The sequence below is a fragment of the Cataglyphis hispanica genome, chromosome 16 (genome assembly GCF_021464435.1).
Source record: "Cataglyphis hispanica isolate Lineage 1 chromosome 16, ULB_Chis1_1.0, whole genome shotgun sequence".
Lineage (NCBI taxonomy): Eukaryota > Metazoa > Arthropoda > Insecta > Hymenoptera > Formicidae > Cataglyphis > Cataglyphis hispanica.
Window position 1 is genome coordinate 6,128,951 of NC_065969.1, and position 19,590 is coordinate 6,148,540.

Consider the following 19,590-nt stretch of genomic DNA (forward strand, 5'->3'; position numbering starts at 1 on the left):
TGCTAGGCGATAATGATAGGAATAAGGGAATAGCGATAGTGATAAATAATATCCAATAAGAAATTTGCTTTTTTGAAAAAGCAGTGTTTTCATTGGGTATTGCCTATCGCTATCGCTATTTCTTTATTTCTATCGCTATCACCTCGCATTGTGCAAGGGCCTTTATATTATGTCCGTGGATTTATCACACTGATCTCTATATATCTCTATATACTGAATGGCGTATACTGTGGAAAAAATATAGACATATATGTATATGGAAAAAAGTCACAAGAAGTGTGTTACGATTTGAAGGCCCAGCAGCCATCTTTGATAAGTAAAATATGTAATTTTAGGTGGTAAATTCAAATAGCCGTAATAATATAAATACTGATTTAAAAGATTTTTATAGTTAAAACGTAGAAATTACAGTATTATATTATGGGAATATTATTATTATTATAAAAAGTAATTTTTACTGTACGTACAATATATTCACTTTAATTGAAACATAAATTATACATATTATATATGCAACTTTTAATTCTAAAAAACTAATCTTTTAAATAGAAGACGTAAATAATAAATGGAAAATGTGCATAAAATATAAAACTATATAAAACTAAATGAAGAATATATAAAAAAACGTAATTAAATTTATAATGATGGAGAGAAAACCTGTCTGTTTTTAACATGTGCTAATCCGAAAAAAACAAGGGCACAATTCTGGAATTTGTTTGCGAGAGAAACATATGCGCAAATTCTGCTCTTACAGAAATGTTGCAGATTGATTGGTTATTGCATGGTTTTTAACCAATCAACTTGTAGATTTCTCATAGAAATGGAATTTGCGCATACATATATTTTGCGAACGCATTCAAGAATCAAGCCCCAGAACATCAACATTCAAATTGTCTGCTCATTGACCAGCAAGCGCCGCCATATTAGCATATTTTACTTTATCTTTATGGCTGCCTGGTTTTAAATTCGTAACAAGTTTTTCACAGTATACGCTATCCAGTGATATATAGAGATCAGTGGTTTATTACCAAAGAAAATGTGTTCCGTTTAACGCCACGAACATTTCAAATTATTTGATTGATCGATCAGAACACAAGATCCAAAGCTTCTTTGCTTTGATTGATTTTGATTATTTGATTATCAAATGTTACGAACTTTCTAATAGTCTCCAATGGACAGCGCTATAATATCATATAAATGAGATAGCAGAAAAATTTGCATTTCTTATAAACTTTAAACATATCTTTCTTTTTAGAGAAATATATAAAATATATTTATATTTATATAATAAATGTGATATAATAAAATTTTCATATTTTCTATAAATTGTATACTTTGAAATATGTCAAATATATCAATTATTTAGGAATCAACATTTTTTTTTTTTTGATGGAAAAAAGAAGCTCGAAAATGATGAAATTTATTTTACCTTGAAAATATTTACTATTTATTTAATTTAATGTGCAAGTATAATTTTTTATCTGATCTAGGTTGTACTGAAAATGTATTACAAATTTTTTGTTTATTTTTTCGCTCTCAACTTTTTCTCTTATTTTTTCTTTTTAAAAAAATATACATATATGATTTTATATATAAATATATATAATTTTTAAGTACATATTTTCTATGTAGTTTTTAAATCAATGTATAAAACAGTTATTGTATTTTCATATTACTTTTGCCAGCAGTTCTTAGTGATAGCCGATAGATAAAGATGTAATAATTAATAGTGTTATTGAAACTAAAAGTATACTGAGATGAATAAGAAAGAAAGAAAGAGAGAGCTAATATTTTAGATAATGAGAAGACAAGATAATAGTATAACGAACTAAAATCATTTATTTGAATTTGTCATTAGACAACTCGATAGAAAACCTTAATAGAATGTCGCACATGACTAATGGTACGATAATATGAATTATATATAAACATAGCATGTATATTAAAAAAATTGTTTCTTTCGCTATAACTCTTGTGTCTCTTCAAAGATAAAATTCTTTAACATTGTTTTATATGATTGCTAAACTATAATTTTGGGAATATAAATCAAAAAAAGAATGGAACCTAATTAAGCGCTAAATATATGTTGTGATCATTTTAATTTACAGGTATCCACTGTGTATGGCTCATATAATAATAATAATAATAATAGTAATAATAATAATTATAATAATGATATTACTTTACAACTTTGCTTATTGATCATTAGATAAAAACACGCATTTACACATCATTTTTAAAGCCTGCTGTGACGATACTATTTTATGCAAGTTATTCAGAAAATATTTAAAAATCCAATTGTATTCTTTTATACCAAGTATAAATAAGTATTACGCTCTGCACGCGCGTTCTACACTGGTTTAACATATATACGACAATCATTGTACGAATACATTGCAATAAGGATTGTATGTATCTTTATATCAGTTAAATTATCAAGAGTGCCTTATATACATACTGCACTTACTACATTATACCAAAGATTTCTTATCCACGTGTTCACAATAAAATATACTAATTTACCAAATTCATTGAAATCTTATTATGTATATATAATAATGATTAAATAAATGCATTAATCATCTAACAAGTTAAATATAGATCACTTTTTTTTTATATTATATATATATATATTTTTTTACACAGGGTTTTGTGAATGTTCAAATTGTTAGATATATGATATATTTGCCTTCATCTAGTAGATGTAATTTTCTCATTCATGCGTATTTGTTTAATTCCCTCAAGATCTTCAGTACTTTTAAATATATTCCATCTATTATTTATTACTTTTTGCAAATAGAAATTATTTTACTGGCATCATAGCTGATATATCTTTAATTATACAAGAGAGATATTATTTTGCTGAATAAAAAATATGGAACAGGAAAAAATTTTGTGTATTATTTATATTATAACAAATTCATGTATCAATACATTAGTATAAGCTATCACAAGTAAGCTTACATACATACATACATTATTCATATCCATCCAACGGTAAATTTAAATGGCCAAAAGTGTGCACAAAACATTTCTGTGGACTACAGGCATTCTCTTAACTCGCATAGAAATGCTAAAACGAAACTTAATATAATAATATTATAGATCTCTCACATGTGTGTGTGTGTGTGTGTGTGTGTGTATGTGTGTGTATATGCATATGTGTAGAAATCCCTTATACAAAAATTTATCATACAACATATCGCGTCGTTTTTGAGGATAATTCTGAAGAATGGTAACGTTGCTTTTGCCATATTCACCATTTTTATAATTCTGATTAATGGGAATTAATCTGTAAAAGTTTTATATATCCTAGATATCTCGGTTCCTTAATAATCGATTCTCTTTGAGAGAAGCAATTCTTTTTATCTCATTACATGAAATAGCATCGTTAGCAGGCAATTGTCCCATTATATCCACAACAGAAATTCGAATTTCTTTAAAATCCTATAACAGACAAACAAACAGTCACCACGTTTCGGGTTTACCTCCTTAACAAGGGTATATTTTTGCAGACTTGATTTTAGTAAGTAATTAATATTTTATCTATTTTTGATGATGGTGATGACAGTGATGTCGCAGGGATAATTACAGCTCAAAGGATACAAGAATTCCTTTAACAGAGTGTTTTTCATCAAATGTGCATAAAATGATAGGATACGGACTATGGTTAATTCAGTCCTGCATTTCTTCTGGCATTTCATGAGGATTAAGAATGCCTGGAACGGCCATTTGCTGCCGCCTCTTCTCTTCTTGGGCTAGCCGTAAAGCTGTTTCTCGTTCCTCCAAATAAAGCTCGGAATCGTCCTGACCCGTGTATTCCTAGATGAAAAGATAGAAATGGATATTATAGGAATTTTTTTTTTAAATATTTGTTTCTGATAATTGTTATCTTTTTTTACATCACTAAATATATACTTTTCAAAACAAAAGAGAGAGAGAAAGAGAGTGAACAAATATTGTTTCGTGCTCATATGTTTTTAGATAAAAAATGTCATGTGTTACTTACTTTGATTTGCACAAGAAAATCTCTTAGATGCTCCTTAAACGCAGTGATATCCTGATTAAGATGGAATAAACCTTGCACAGTTATTTTAATCTGATTATCAGTTAAATGCGGAAAAGCTGCTCTAAGCAATCTTGCAACAAATTCTTGTATATATAAAGTATTATCAGGTACAGGGCCAAGTGGCACCTGGATTTTCCCACGTTCAATCAGTGTAAACATATAAGCAAGAATTGTAGCGTGCATTGTAAGGCCTATACAATAACATCAATCAAATAAGTATCTATAATAATTCATGTAAATCAATCTGCAAGTATAAATTTATTCTTTACCTGCTGTATGCGATGTATCCGTGACAACACTAAATATATGTTGTAGGATATCTGTAAAATATGTTTGGTAAAAACTTTGACCCGCTTGCTCATGCTGTTCAATGTTTAACAGAAGTTGATAAAGAATTTGTAATCCTGTATCTGCTACATTCCTCATTGTATGTTTAAAAGCCCAAATAATTGAATCAAGAACCAGCTTAAACTGGGCTGGTGGAATTGAAAGAAATGCAGGGAAACAATGAACGTTCACCGCCTAAAGAAAATAATGAAGATGAAATGATACAATTTAAGAATATAGCGGAGAGTTATATAAAAAGTGCAAACTGATAAATGTACACTTACTTGTAAGAGAAGGAAAAAGTTTGTTCTATGTTCAGGAAATTCTTCGAAGTCTTTGTTTATCATTTCTAAAGTACATTCAAATACTGCATCGAATATTTTGGGCACTTCGCTAGTGATATGAGCTTCTAGTTTATTCACTATGGTGGCCATAGCACTAAGCACTTCGGGCTCTCTAGCACAATGAACATTCGTCTTTTGATAATCTAACAAAACGGCGTCCAACAATGGCGGTATAAAGTTTTCCAACACCTGACAAACAAAGAAATCTCAATAAATATTTTGTATGTATTTTGTATTGTAAAATGTAAAATGAAATAAAGAAATAAATAAATTTCTGTATTTTTGAAAAAAATACTTGCGAAAATACTCGATATTATACTCGAGTAAAAAAGCTTACCATTTGATGATCATTCGTTCTGCTCACCCAATCTGATATTAATTTCAATGTTTCCTTTTTTACTACTCTCATACTCTTGATTAAAGGTTGCTTCATTACTATTTCACCATTTACAGATATCGCAGCACTTATATTTTCACTCATAACCTGAAGTTAAATTGCACTTGTTCAGTATATTATTGTTTTGAAAAATTTTTCACATATAAATAGAAAAAGCATACCTTATAAACATTCAACATATCTAAGTATATTTTTCCTAATTGTATCACGTATGGATGTCCAAGAGCTTTGCAAGCTCTAACATTTGTTTTTAAGATGCTGGCAAGTTGTTTCACGGCCTCTTGGTCCTTTAAGACATCCACATTCTGGTAAAGAATAACATTTTGATTCAAATATCATACAATTATACATAGACATAAATGCATTATAAAGTATTTTTTAAAGATTTATATATATATATATATATGTGTGTGTGTGTGTGTGTGTGTGAACAAATGTTGTGACATACTTTAGATGCTTGACTTATAATGTCGTCCCAAACTTGATTAGGAAGAAGCATATATTTTTCAATCAATTGTTCTTGTATTACAGTATCAGCTTGAGCACTTATCATATATCCAACTGCTTCATAGAATGTATGTACCTATTGCAATATTATAATATTACATTAGAGAATAAGTACTTATCAACATATATATTAGAATATTAGAATCAGATAAATGTTGCATATTATATAGCATATAGCTATATAATATTTAGTATATATTATACAGTATTATGTAGCATTTTATAATATAGTATTTTAATATATATTATATGTTATATATATTATATATTATATAGTATATAGAATATATTATACAGTATTATACATAATTGAATATATATATATATACCAGAAATATGCTGTGATTTTTATCTTACTTGTTGTGTTTGAAGATCGCATATGATGGTACTAATTGTGGAAAGAATTTCTTCAATAAACGGCATTGCTTCTCCAATTTGTATAGTAACAAAATGTCGTCTGCACTTTAATGCTATTTTAATAAAAGTGTCGCAGGCCATATCTTGCACTCCATCGTGCGTTTCTATAATGTAAAAAAACAATTAATTTAATTATAGTCAAAATAACTAACTAAGAAAAGAATCTTCTACGAGAGAGAGAGAGAGAGAGAGAGAGAGAGAGAGAGAAAGAGGGAAAGAGAAATATTTATTCTTACCATGCATGAACTCAAAAAGTTTATTTACAACAGTCTTTAAAAATTTCCAATGAGCTCGGAGAAATCGGGGATACTGGCCAACAACATACATAATATTGCTAGCAATTATAGCTTTGTTATCTTTTCCCTTCTTTTGTTCACACAAACCAAGTAAATCCTTGATTACAGTTACTAAAAAACGTTTCTCGTCTTCTTCGTGCATAGCGCCTGAAATACTGCCTATTGCCCAGCATAACTAATAAATGAATAAAACATGATAAATATAACATTACATTATTGCTATATAAGTCATCCAATATTTTATTACACGCATATTTTTGACAATTACCGTGTTGAGATTCTTCCAGGACCACTCTGTACCATTAACTTGGTTTTGTAATTTCTCTGTCATTACTCTTTCTGTATCCAAATAATCGAGATGAGTAAGATACACAAGAGTTTCTCTCATATTTTTATAGAGATTTATAGAGTCGGTATCTTTCATGAATTCCCTGACAACCTCTCCATTTTCATTCTCTACGACAAGTACTTCTTCGGGTTTTGCCATTCTACTGATCATGATATATCGTACTTTTGTTAAAACTGGACCGTAAAATAATCTCCGAGGAGGAACCGTCATGTTCTTAGACATGAAAAGTGGCGAAGAGGTAACAAAAGGATTTTCTTTATACAAATCGGCAGCTAATCCATTCCAGTATTCTAAACAGATTTTAAATATTTCAACCTCCTCGACTTCAGATATTAGAACAAGGTAATGCAATGCCTTCACTAGCGTTTCATTTAATTGCTTCTTCTCTATTAGCTCGCCATGATCTTTGAGATAAGTACAAAGAAACATAGCTAGATTTTGGATAAAATTTTGCTCTTGGTCTTGGCCAGCTGCATATGCTTCGCGTATATTAGTTTCCAATGGAAGCATTAATTCCAATTGCTGCATTGTATTGATAAATAATATAACAAACATGTCATCATAATTCGGTACAGTAGCGACAACGGCCGCGATTTCTGTTAGACATTTTAGAGTAACATTCCGGAATATTGGTACATTCAAAAACTGCAAATATATATTGGAAACAAAGATTATTTTAGATAATACAGGATATACATAGAAGCGCGTGATTTATATCTCACATAAATAAAAGGAAGAAAAAAAAAAAGAGAAACGTAGGACAAACTCTTTACCTTGAATATTAAAGTAGTTATCAATTTAGTTTCAAAAATATATCCAAGAGGTATCCAATTCAAAAACCTTAGTAGCGTCTCTAACGTGACTGCTACTAATGGAACATTTTGCGAATTATCCATGACAAATTGGCAAAGCTGGAATATCTGTGAAAATTCACTGCACATTGTATCCTTTAAATGTTTTGCTTTTGTCTGAGTCATTTGGCCACTAGAAAAATCAAATACTTCCTCTGACAAAAGTTTTAAAATAGCCATGTTGTTTTGACAGAGACTCTCATTAGTTTTACTCGCGCCAACAATATCACTAATAAAAGATTCCCAATTTTTCGGCCATTCACGTTTCAATACCTAATGAAAAAAAACAATGATAATTGTCGATTATCTCTTGTGTAATTTATCTCTTGTGCAAAATATAAATGAATTTTAGCTACTCACTTGCACAAGAATCATATTGAGTTTGTTAAGGTAAACTTTGGAAGCTTCCATCGTCTCAGGATCACTGCTAGTCTTTATAATAAGGCCTACAATATACTTTTTTATACCTTCGCACTGATTTCTCGGTAATACTTTCCATCGTGTCTTTATAACTTGCTCCAATATTTGCAATCCATAATATTTTGTTTGTTGATTCTGTACAATAGCGTGACACTAGAGCAACATGCATATATGTGCAACCAACAATAAAAAATATGATCAACATTTACCTGTGAATATTCTAGAATAGTATCTACCCGTGTCCAAGCATTTGGATGTTCCTTGAGAGTTGTCAACACTTCTTGAGCAACTCTTTGTTGCTCACCTATTCCAGTATACATACATCCTACTATATTGTCAAGAAGTGTTATATCCAATTTCTGATTGAAGTCCAATAATTTAGATGCTTGCTCAGCCAAAGTTGCCATTGTATCGTGTAATTATGTATTCTTCCGTACCTTTTCTCTTCTAAATGAAAAGTGGTGAGAGAAAAAGAGACATGTAAAAATGTTATATTTTTAATAATGAAATGCTAATGCATATGTTGATTGTACAGATTGATTTGTACATAAATATATATATGTGTATATATATATATATATATATACATATATATATATATATGTATTTACATAACTTTTACTTTTAAAGGTTCAAATGCAGAAAAAGATTGGACATGTATAATCTAAATAAACAAGTAATAAATCTTGACACACACAAAAGATTTGCTTTTTGATGAATAAATCCTATTGTGCTTAACAGTTTAGTGCGTAGAAAAGTTTTCATTGTGCGATTAAGTGATACTAAAGTAATAAAAGTTAACGCCGTATACTAGAAACGTTTGAGGAAATTTAAGAATCGAGTAGAGTCGGGAGAGTTTGTGGCACGTGTCCGTATTGAATCAAAAATAAATTAAAATAAATTGACGCATATCCAACACAATAAAGATACAAGACAAATATGAATTAAAGTCAAAGAAAAGAAAAGAAAAGAAAAGAGAAAAAAAGATCGTTTTTATTATTAACGCGCCGCAGGAGAGTTCACCGTTCTGTCCGATCTAACCTACATTTGACAATCGGAAGCAAGGTTATGTGAATTGTTGCGAACATAAATGATCACACGGAAAAGTAAACAATGTAATGTTGGGACACTAGAGTCTGATAAGGAGCACGCAAACTACGATGACGGGAAGTGTACAGGATCCGTTTTGTATCGGCGTCCCAGCGTAGGGAGTACTCGACCGTTGCCGTTGCGTCGTCAACGTCGAGCAACGGAGTCGGTAAAGAGTCGCGAGAACAACGCGCCAACTTACCGTATTCACTCGCATATACGACGATTCTCCGTTCAGGAATTAAAAAAAGCACACGTTTCACACCGGCGATTAAGGTATATCGATGAAAATCACAAGCATAAAGCGGCAAATATATACACAACTGCCGATTCCCGCGCACGACCACTTTCGTACCTCGTTTCACGCACTCCAACGCAGTCATTCCTCACCATATCGTTCTCGCTTTCTCCCACTTCATCACCCTCTCTCTCTCTCTCTCTTTCTTTCTTCTCTCCCACTCTATCTATCTTTCGCACGTACAGTACACTCTCTTCTCTTCTATCTCTCTCTCTCTCTCTCTCTGTCTCTCTTTTCTGTCTCTCCGCTACTTTTGCGACGGTCAGTAGAGAGGAGCGAGAGAGATTGAAATTTGCACGATATACCCACCGAAACCGTTCTTCGTCGTAACTCTGTGCTCTTGACCTCATACGAGCCGCGTCTCACGCAAGTCGCCTGGAACAAAGTATCGAAGGCGTGTTCGCAGCTACTACTACTGCGTCTTCCCGAAAATCCAACCTCGAGATTTTCGAAAATAATAACAAGATGGCCGGAAAAAGTTTACGCGACCATTGCAGACAAACCGCGGCGACGATTGGCTTTACTATCCGCACTCGGCCAATCAGTGTGACGCTAAACGGCTGTTTCTCGTGACGCCACGACAGCGTCGTCTGACGTCATGTATGTACACACACGTGCGCTTCGTTTTGACTTGAGAATTCATCATTATCGCGCGTTGAACGAATAAAACCGCGAAATTAATAATATAATACAAGTGTATGGTAATTATATGATAATTATAAATATTGTAGAAACGTTTCTTTTCTTTACGAGAAAAGAGATGTTAGTACGTACGACGATGTATATCTGTAATTTCGATACAATGATAGTTTTTGGCAAACTTACGCCATACATTGCAAATTCAAAATAAAATCTTACTTTCTCATACAGCATAGCATACACAAACTCAAATTGTGTAAGATATTTATTAGTGATGAAATTTTATTCGTAACATTTCATTATATTAACTGATAGAAAAAGATTTTATATATTATAAAAAATTAAATATTTATTTTCAGCATTGTAAGATAAAAAAAGGGATATGTCGATTAGTTAACTTTCAATTCAAGCAATATATATGTATATATATGTATATATGTATATATTATTTTTCAAATAATACAAATAAATAGCTTTTAAAAAGAGAGAAAAAGACAAAGAGTATCACTTTATTTACTAATAACAAGTTTATTTATTATCGAATATCATATATATTAACTTGCAGAATTCAAATTTCCACATGCAACGATATAATTATTATACATAATATAATAAATTTGATGTCATATATCTCGCAAGTTAATCAACTTATTTAAAATAAAGTTTAAGTCACATTCCTAAAAACTGGCATTTTCATCGTATGTAGATTTTAGATGTAGTTTTCGCATCATGACTAGTGGTTAAATTCAAATTAGAAGACGCACTTTTGGACGCAACCTTCTATAAAAGTCTGTAATCTATGGTTCTTTAGATTCTAAAGGCCATTACACGTTAAAAAATTTTAGTCATAATCGTAAAGCCGTAAGTAAATCAACCAATCACAGTTTAAACATTCTTATTATGTTTAGAATGTTTGATTGTGATTGGTCAATTTTCTTACGGCATTATGATTACGACTAAAATTTTTTAACGTGCAATGGCCTTAAGTCATGATAGACGAATATCTAGATAGACGAAATACGATTAAAAGCCATTGCACATTAAAAAATTTTAGTCGTAATTATAAGGCCGTAAGAAAATTGACCAATCGCAATTAAACATTCTAAACATAATAAGCATGTTTGAACTGTGATTGGTTGATTTACTTACGGCTTTACGATTACGACTAAAATTTTTTAACGTGCAATGGCCTTAATTGAAAAAGCTTGATGATCAATCGGGAGTTTCACAACTTCCAAACCGGTATATTCGACAAACTTGTACCGATTGGCTGTATAAAACTATAAAGGCGCCTTTTGATGCTGACGTTCGATGCCTATTTTCAGTGTCAAAAGATATCACGTGATTAAAAATAACGAATTGATATCTTAATTTTTAGTCATGTGATGTTATTTGATACTGAAAAAGAGTCGAGCGTTAGCGTGAAAAGATATCTAGAGTCCTTATAATAGGGTTTCTAAAGGCATCTTAATATATGGATAAAAATATTTCTAATGTTTTGTAAGTTTTTCTTTTTACAATGACAGTTATCAGTCACATTCTAATATAATAAAGCTGATTAGTTCTGTTTTTTTTTTGTGCATTGAATTTTATATATACGAAAAGAAATAGCTGAAAGTAGACCGTTATCTCTCTGTTTCAAGCTCTACACCAGCTTTCCCCATGACGTTCATGACGATCTGTATGTAACGCGTATAATTCCCAAAATAATTCTGAAAAATTAATTAACACGTGCGACTAACATATGGATGTTGCACATTAAAACGCGAACAGTTACGAACGCATGCGTGAATCTTTTTGCATTTAAAACTTGGTTCGTGGGCATTTTGATAATACAGATGTATAATAATGTATATATGTATGTACACATACATACATTGTTATGCAGTAGTCAGTAGTCAGAGTAGCCATCAGCAAGTGTCAAGCGAAGAGAGATAAACGAGCATCAAAGTCGAAGATAAATTCGACTAACGAGTCGCCAACGGTATCTCGTGTGTGGCGGAAGGTGGAAAGTCGAATCGAATAAATGGCGGGCCATAATTATCTGAGTGATCCGAAGAATCCATTCTTTTCATTGGAAGATGACATAGACGATGAAACATTTCTGAAAAATGCGCCAGTCAGGACTCTGCCTACTGGGCGTTATACAAATTTTGACAATGACATAACGCAGAAACGCCAACAATTGTTGCAACGTAAAAAAGAAATAGAAGAACGCACGATACAGTCTTCGGAAAGATCCGTCTCGCTTCTGAGAGACTCTGAGCAAATTGGTGTAGCTACAGCTGAGGTAATAATATATCAACTTGTGTTATCACATCATTATAGATAACATGGTAACTGCTGTTGCTAATACACAATTTATAATTACGCCTAAGTAAGCTGTTTAATATATTTTCTAATGTAAACATTTGTATGATAATGTAGCCAGTGATACTAATGATATATTATAATATTCAAATTTTATTCTGTTTTCAGGAATTAATCAGGCAAAGAGAACAATTGCAGAGAACAGAAAAGAGACTAGATGATATTAATAGCACATTAAGATTTAGTCAGAAACATATACAGGGCATAAAGAGTGTCTTTGGTAGTCTGAAAAACTACCTCAGTGGTAAATCTCTGGATACGCCAATACCATCGACAAAATTATCAGAGTCTTCCAGTTCTGGATCTGTAACATCTCCTGTATTATCCAACACATTAGAACAAGTACAAAGTAACATTAACAATCCGTATTCATCGATGAAAGTAAAAGAAAGTTACAATGCGCGTGACAAAACTTTTGAAGATGTTAGGCCTGCCAGTGACAGAGTAACCAAAGCTTTAGAGCAAAATCTAAATGACATGAGTGGATCATTGGCAAGACTGAAACATCTAGCGATTGGTTTATCTGAAGAAATAGATTCGCAAAACGATCTGATTGATAATATTACCGATAAAACTGAAAAAGCAGATATACTGCTGCAACAGCAAAATAAAGACATGTTACATTTATTGAAAAAATAAATTAGAAAACTGTCATACATCGAACTTTTTGCTTATCATTAAAAACGATTCAAAATTCACACTTTTATACAAAATATGGACATAAGATAGTGAAATGGATCTTTGAGATATTGATTTATACCGTTGAATCAAGGTCGTTCAATAATATTATGTGACATTTTATAGAATTTTTCATAAGATGATTGCGCAATCTTTACAATATAATTATAACGATACAATAGCGTAGAATGATCTATTGTCATATCGTTCTTTATAGGAAAGGAATCCATTTTGTGAATGATGTTGATATTATAAAAGTACATGTAATATCTTTATATAATGTATATACAAATACAAATGAATAAGATGCATGAAAAACTTTTGTTTCTCAAGACTTTTGTAGCTTGTTGAGACAAAAATTTTCTATGATTAATGTCCATGTATAATAATTACATTACAAATTTTTTTTTGTTTCTTATTGATATAAAAATATATGATTTTTATATATTTTATATTATATATATATATATGCACACTCATATTTTTATATAACAATGAAAAAAATTATGAATTATCAGTGTTATTTTGATTATTTTTAATTTTTAATGAAGTATCAATATTATTGTGCATAAATTACATAATGTTTACATATAATTCATTCCTTTTTGTAAAAATGTCCAAAATGCTCAGCATGTAACTAACATGAATCTCTACAAGTACTTTTCATACAGTGTCTATTCAAATCTTATGCTTTAGAAGTATATTACATATATACTATACATATGAAAGATAGATATGAATCAAAGCATAATAATATGGATAGGATGGACCTGATAGATGATAATTATGAATAGTATAATATGTATATAGTTATAATTTGCCAGTTTTTCCATGTTGACTTTTTTTCTTGTTTTTATATAGATTAATATTGTGCACAATTGTGTATGGGAGAAAGTAATATGTCGTTAATATACATGCAAGAAAAATACATGTATACACTTATGAGTAAAGTTACACTATGTTATGTGATTGCCAAATTTATTTATTAAAAGTCCATACAATTTTGTTTTTCTTTGTTATTTATCAAGTCAAAATGTTTAATACTTGTTAATATTAAAAATAAAACTTAAGAATGCTTGCTCCTTTCATCTTTCTCTTTTGCCCAATGTAATTTTCAAGTCACATGTCATGTCGAATTTTTATGTTATTGCATAATTGTAGTTTAAATTGCAATGTGAAACTTGCGATTGTGATAAAGCGCTTTTTCACATCTATTTTTATACATTTATATATTCAGAAGTGTATAGAACGACTTTTTTACTCATCTCGTGTATATAAAATTATATAACATTTTTTGTAATTTTTGATGTATTTTGTGTGGGCAATAGAGATAATAATAACATAATCACAGTAAGTAAAATAATTATTTTAGATTTCTTCTAAGTATTTTAATCCATGGCCATAAACTTTCTTCATTATTGTCTACCTAAAACATGATTAATTGGGTTTCATTATATTATTTGCAACTTAAAAATTACATATATAAATTGATATATTGTGCGTAAAATATTTAATAAATTTTTTTTTATATATTTGTTATGTGCATGATATCTATACATGTTATATATGTGCACATACACGTACGCACAAGTAAATATCGTGCATAATGTATAAAAAAATTAATATATTTGACATTATACATAAATCAATTTATAAATTTATTGAGAAAATTTTCTTAATTATTTTTTATTAAAATTTAATTATGCCAATTAACAAATAAGAGATATCTAGGGTTATAGATGTATATACTTGTGTGTATCTGTACATAAGTACATAAGTACCATTCTAATGTAAGAAAGAGAAATCGAGAATCGATATAATCGAAATTGCGCGCTATTAAAAGTACTTTTTCATATTGACGCCGAAGATGATGCGAGACCAAAAATGATAAATTGGTATTTTTATTTTTAGTCATATGATGTCTTTTGATGTTGAAATGAACATCAAGTGCATAAACATGAATATGTTTATAATCGAGCATCTGTATGAAAAGAAACGTTAATATATGGCACGGAGACGATTCAAGTAATTTTACACGCAAGTTTGATTTTGATAAGCGTTTAAACATAAAAATATACTTGTGCAGTAATAGAAAACTAAATAAAAAAAATGAAATATTTTTTTTTATTTAGTTTTCTATTACTGCACAAGTATATTTTTCAAGTAATATTTCATTTTTTTTTATTTAGTTTTCAAAAATTCAAAAATTGTAAAATGGGAATATTTAATAATACTTAAGTCTCTTAATAAGTTTAGAAAAATTTGTACGAGTGACGTTGAATGTTTGAGCACAAAACCAAGCACAGAGTAAATTTGGTTTTATTTAGCGCATAAAATTATTTTTTAAAAATTTTTTACGGCACTGCTCGACGTACAAGCAGTTAGAAAAAAAAAAGAGAGAGAGAGAGATGAGAGACCTGGACAAAGGAAAAAAGGAGGAGTGAGAGGGAGCGCACGCATGTAAATTAATCTGTTTAGATTGTAACAAATATTATTATTAGAGAGCTTAATTAATTATGTTTTACCTCCATTTATGTAGGTTTATGCTGCTGCAGTAGAAGATTCAGAGGGTGTTGGCGTTGAACGACCTCTTCCACGACAAGCTACATGTTCTCCTATAATTGCAGAAGTTCTGACGTTCATGCACATCGTCGCCTAGACGGAAAGGTAAAAGTAATATAAAAATAAATTTTATATATATATGTGTATATATATATATATATATATATATATATATATAAATTTATATTAAATTGTATATATTATATGTATATATGTGTATGCGTGCATGTAAAGTATTAATTTTATATGTTAAATATTAAAATATTATATATGTATTATATATATTTGATATATTTAAAATGGGGCATAAACTCCTTGATGTATTCATATATATCTTATTATTAGAATGAGATTGAAACGCGTAATATTTAATGCAAACGCGTACTAAGTATTTGCGTTACAATTCTCTCTTACCACGATGCACAGCAAAAAAAAGCAGAGTAGTTTACTAAACAAGCACTTCATCTTTCGTCAGGATACTCGCTCGAACTAATATCGCGCACGATGTCGCATAGTCTTTTTTATATCATTACAATATGATTGTGTGTGTTGTATATCTTCCATCGAAAATTTTTTGTTTGCGCGATAGCACTTCCGGCACTTAACAACAACGAGTTTTAACACTTTGTCCGCATTACTGCCCGCTCGTAATTATATAAATAGACTGCTACATATGAATAAATTGTATGCCGAAAGAAAAAATACAAGAAATGTAACAATTATTAGTGCGTGTAGCGCATTATTTATTTTTGTTTATTGGAAATTAGGAGACAACAGGCAATACTTGTAATAATTGCAATAATAATGCAATAATTATAATGTTATAATAATATACGCAATATGTTATAATTAAAAAATGGTTTATGTCAATAACTGTTGATTTCCATTTATTAACTCATGTATTAATTTATGTGAAGAAACACTTATGTAATAATATCAAATCATATATAAAAGTAGACGAAACTTAAAAGAATAATTGATAAGAAAATAATATATCTATTTGTTTTTTTTTTTTTTTTACTTTTGCTGCAAATTTCTGTTTCAGAGAATAAAAAACAGGAATTTATATAAAATCTCAACTCTTTTTTATTCTACAGTTATTATCAAGATTTTTATTTTATTAACTAATAGCAATTTTAATAACTTAATTTGATAGCCTTATTTCTTTTGTATTAATTATTTGTTATACTTTTATAAATTTAGTCTATAAGTACGAAAATCATTTCACGATAGTATATTTGTTTCATATTGTTTCTCTTTCTATGCCTCTAAAGTATTATCATCCAAATTCATTAGGATTGTGATATGTAGAATCTTAAAACCAATAACAAGTACACATTATTTTGCTACGAGTTAGCAAAGATTAAAAATATTTATTCATAAGTCGAGCGAAAACACTTCTCCATTGTTTGAATCAGCTTAAAAAAACTAATAATGAATATATTTATGAGCATTAATACATATTTCCGAAATGACGCGCGATACATGCATTTCTTCTTATTAAAGTGTACGCCACGCATGTTAGTCATGATATCAACACGTGTACAACTCGCTTTTAATATGTCCGATGATCATCTACGTCATTGGCAACGGAAGTTGCCTCGTAAGCCAATCGTTCAATTTCCCTTTGCGCGGCGATTGCCGCGTGTTGTTCCGCGATCCTGTGATATAATTCATTGTGCTTGTCCTTCGCTCTTGCCACGCTGGCTGAATCCTGCCGAGCAATTAAGTCAATCAACGAAAAAGAAAGAAAAACAAATAGTACACAAAAAAAAATGCAAAACTGCGCGAGCAATTTACTTAAACTATTCTTCATCCAAGTATTTAAATTCTTGAAAAATGCGGACATATTTTTCAGTCACAAAAAATAATTAAATTGCTTCTTCTCATTTTTCTCATCTTTTAGAAAACTTATATTGATTACAATACGAAAAGAGTCTGTAATTGTTGTTATAATTTTAAATGAAACAATCGTCGATGCATTAAATAAATAAAAGAGGAAAATCAAAAAGACAAAACTAAAAACGGACTATATAGAGTTCTTTTTTTTTATGAGATTGTAATTGTAAAGTTTGTTTATGATTTGAAAATTAAATTCTCAATTTTTTTCGTTTTTGTCGGATTATATATTGATGGATGTATATATAATTACCCGTGGCAAATTTATTGAAACATTATGAGCGTTTGCTTCCGCGATCTTTTGGTAAAGACGCATATGTTTCTCCTTGGCTAATTTTACAGCTTCCGAATCGGCAGGTTGAGCAAAAGTGTCATCAAAGTTGATCAAAGTCGGATGAAATCCGTTTTCGTCAGCCTTGTATTCGACTGTTCGTACTTTGTATTTTGGATCGACATATGAATATATTCCTGAAAAATACGTGTATTTATTAAATGTCGTGACTGCGCAAATTACCACTACAACATTTTTTTTAATTATTAGATCATTAAAGATTTCTTCCGTCCATTATTCAATCATTGCGCGTTGAATCAATCATTTATTTACGTTAGAATTAATTTCTTGCATGTTACAGTTTATTTTTTAAGAAAAGAAAATAAAGAAAAAGAAATCACAGAAAGAGAAAAAGAAAACTGAGAGAAACATAAAACGCTATGATGGATTTACACCTTTTTTCTTTTAATACAAATTTTAATTTGCATAACTGATGAGCTGCGTTTTTTATGTTAAATACGAATAGGTTCGTGATCGATGGAGAATCGTAATATAATATAACGTGTATAGATTAGTATAGGGATAGTATATAGTATTAGCAAAATAATGAGAAATGATAGAGACAGATTTAAGTACTTAGAAATAAAAATGTAGAGATCTATATCTCGTCTCTGGCATTTAACACGCACTTTAATAAACGAACGGTATACATTTATGGAACTATGGTTACCGTGAATAATTCCATCTCCATTTCTGACTTCTTGATGAACGCGATCAATGTGTCCCGGGTATCGTCCTGCTTCATATTGGAATTTGTATGGCTTTGGTAATGGTGTCGTTGTCTGGTATTTTGATAGAGTATGTAATACATCTGCCAAACATATGTTAACCAAGGCGGCTATCTATAAAATTTAATATATAATATAGTATAATAATGTTTTACAATATATTATACATATATATATATATATATATATATATATATATATATATATATGTATAATATTAATATTTTTCTAAATTTCTATTAATTTTGATAAAAATAATTTTTAAAAAGTCTATTCTTAAAGTTTTCTTGGTCAATTTTAAGTTTTAAATATACATATAACTACTTTTTTTGATTAAGCGACAGAGCGACGAAAATTTTGATAATTAACTATAGTGAGAAACAAATGATATATCTATTATTATTCATTACATTGTAAGAAACGCAACAATGTAGCGTACATGCATCATTAAAATTCCAAATGAGTGAATTGCGAAATCAACCGGTTATTTCATCATGAAAATCGCGGTTTTGAAGAATCTTTTTACATGAGATATTTATCCGGGTAATATTTTTTTTTATATTTTATTACTTTATTTTAAATAACTTTTCTTTTATTCAGAAATATTGTATTATTGCTATATTAATATTATTACCTTACAATGAAATATACAAAAAAAGTTTTTTTACATGTGTAAAAGAAATCGCAAGAAAAATATGTGCGCATTAAATGGGAGTCCCAGAGATTTGTTTGAAATATTTATATTATTAATAAACCGTAAATTTTTTGTGTCTACTTACGATTATGTATTTCATTACGGGATGAAGTTGTCTAAATTGTTTATCTGGATCGATATGTTCACATATGCGTGTTGCCGTTTACTGCGAGGATAGTTTGATAGTGAAAGTATTATAAGAAACTCTGTCGAAAAGGAGGTATCGCGTAAAGGTTTCTCCACACCACGATATAATTTTTATACATTCAAATTTGATACGCAAAATGTAAACGAAATGAAATTTATAAATAAATAAATAAATAAA

General features: G+C 29.8%; 3 protein-coding genes across 6 annotated transcripts; 1 reads left to right on the top strand and 2 right to left on the bottom strand.

Annotated features, from left to right (window-relative positions):
* Nucleotides 1-3,218: 3,218 nt before the first annotated feature.
* On the bottom strand, nucleotides 3,219-9,991 carry LOC126855490 (exportin-1). Of its 4 annotated transcripts, none has more exons than XR_007688247.1 (15): nucleotides 9,269-9,667; nucleotides 8,187-8,424; nucleotides 7,918-8,112; nucleotides 7,480-7,830; nucleotides 6,626-7,351; nucleotides 6,298-6,532; nucleotides 6,002-6,165; nucleotides 5,586-5,720; nucleotides 5,299-5,442; nucleotides 5,078-5,224; nucleotides 4,681-4,929; nucleotides 4,339-4,591; nucleotides 4,010-4,260; nucleotides 3,593-3,822; nucleotides 3,219-3,447 (listed from the first exon to the last, which is right to left on the bottom strand). XR_007688247.1 is itself a non-coding variant. In XM_050603181.1 (15 exons), exons 2-14 carry the CDS (start codon nucleotides 8,382-8,384, stop codon nucleotides 3,676-3,678), a joined length of 3,195 nt encoding a protein of 1,064 aa, XP_050459138.1. In that variant the 5' UTR covers nucleotides 8,385-8,424; nucleotides 9,269-9,667; the 3' UTR covers nucleotides 3,219-3,447; nucleotides 3,666-3,675. The 4 variants fall into 4 exon arrangements, 3 of the variants coding, with proteins under 3 accessions (XP_050459138.1, XP_050459137.1, XP_050459136.1); XM_050603181.1 differs by having other exon boundaries at nucleotides 3,666-3,822; XM_050603180.1 differs by lacking the exon at nucleotides 9,269-9,667 and adding an exon at nucleotides 9,674-9,991 and having other exon boundaries at nucleotides 3,219-3,822.
* A 1,275-nt stretch (nucleotides 9,992-11,266) lies between these two features.
* On the top strand, nucleotides 11,267-14,130 carry LOC126855491 (synaptosomal-associated protein 29). Its single transcript, XM_050603182.1, has 3 exons — nucleotides 11,267-11,503; nucleotides 11,647-12,293; nucleotides 12,482-14,130. Exons 2-3 carry the CDS (start codon nucleotides 12,030-12,032, stop codon nucleotides 13,010-13,012), a joined length of 795 nt encoding a protein of 264 aa, XP_050459139.1. The 5' UTR covers nucleotides 11,267-11,503; nucleotides 11,647-12,029; the 3' UTR covers nucleotides 13,013-14,130.
* On the bottom strand, nucleotides 14,013-19,488 carry LOC126855492 (uncharacterized). The gene is made up of 6 exons (XM_050603183.1): nucleotides 19,351-19,488; nucleotides 18,514-18,685; nucleotides 17,766-17,980; nucleotides 16,028-17,327; nucleotides 15,577-15,706; nucleotides 14,013-14,477 (listed from the first exon to the last, which is right to left on the bottom strand). Exons 1-4 carry the CDS (start codon nucleotides 19,363-19,365, stop codon nucleotides 17,169-17,171), a joined length of 561 nt encoding a protein of 186 aa, XP_050459140.1. The 5' UTR covers nucleotides 19,366-19,488; the 3' UTR covers nucleotides 14,013-14,477; nucleotides 15,577-15,706; nucleotides 16,028-17,168.
* Between the last annotated feature and the right edge of the window lie 102 nt (nucleotides 19,489-19,590).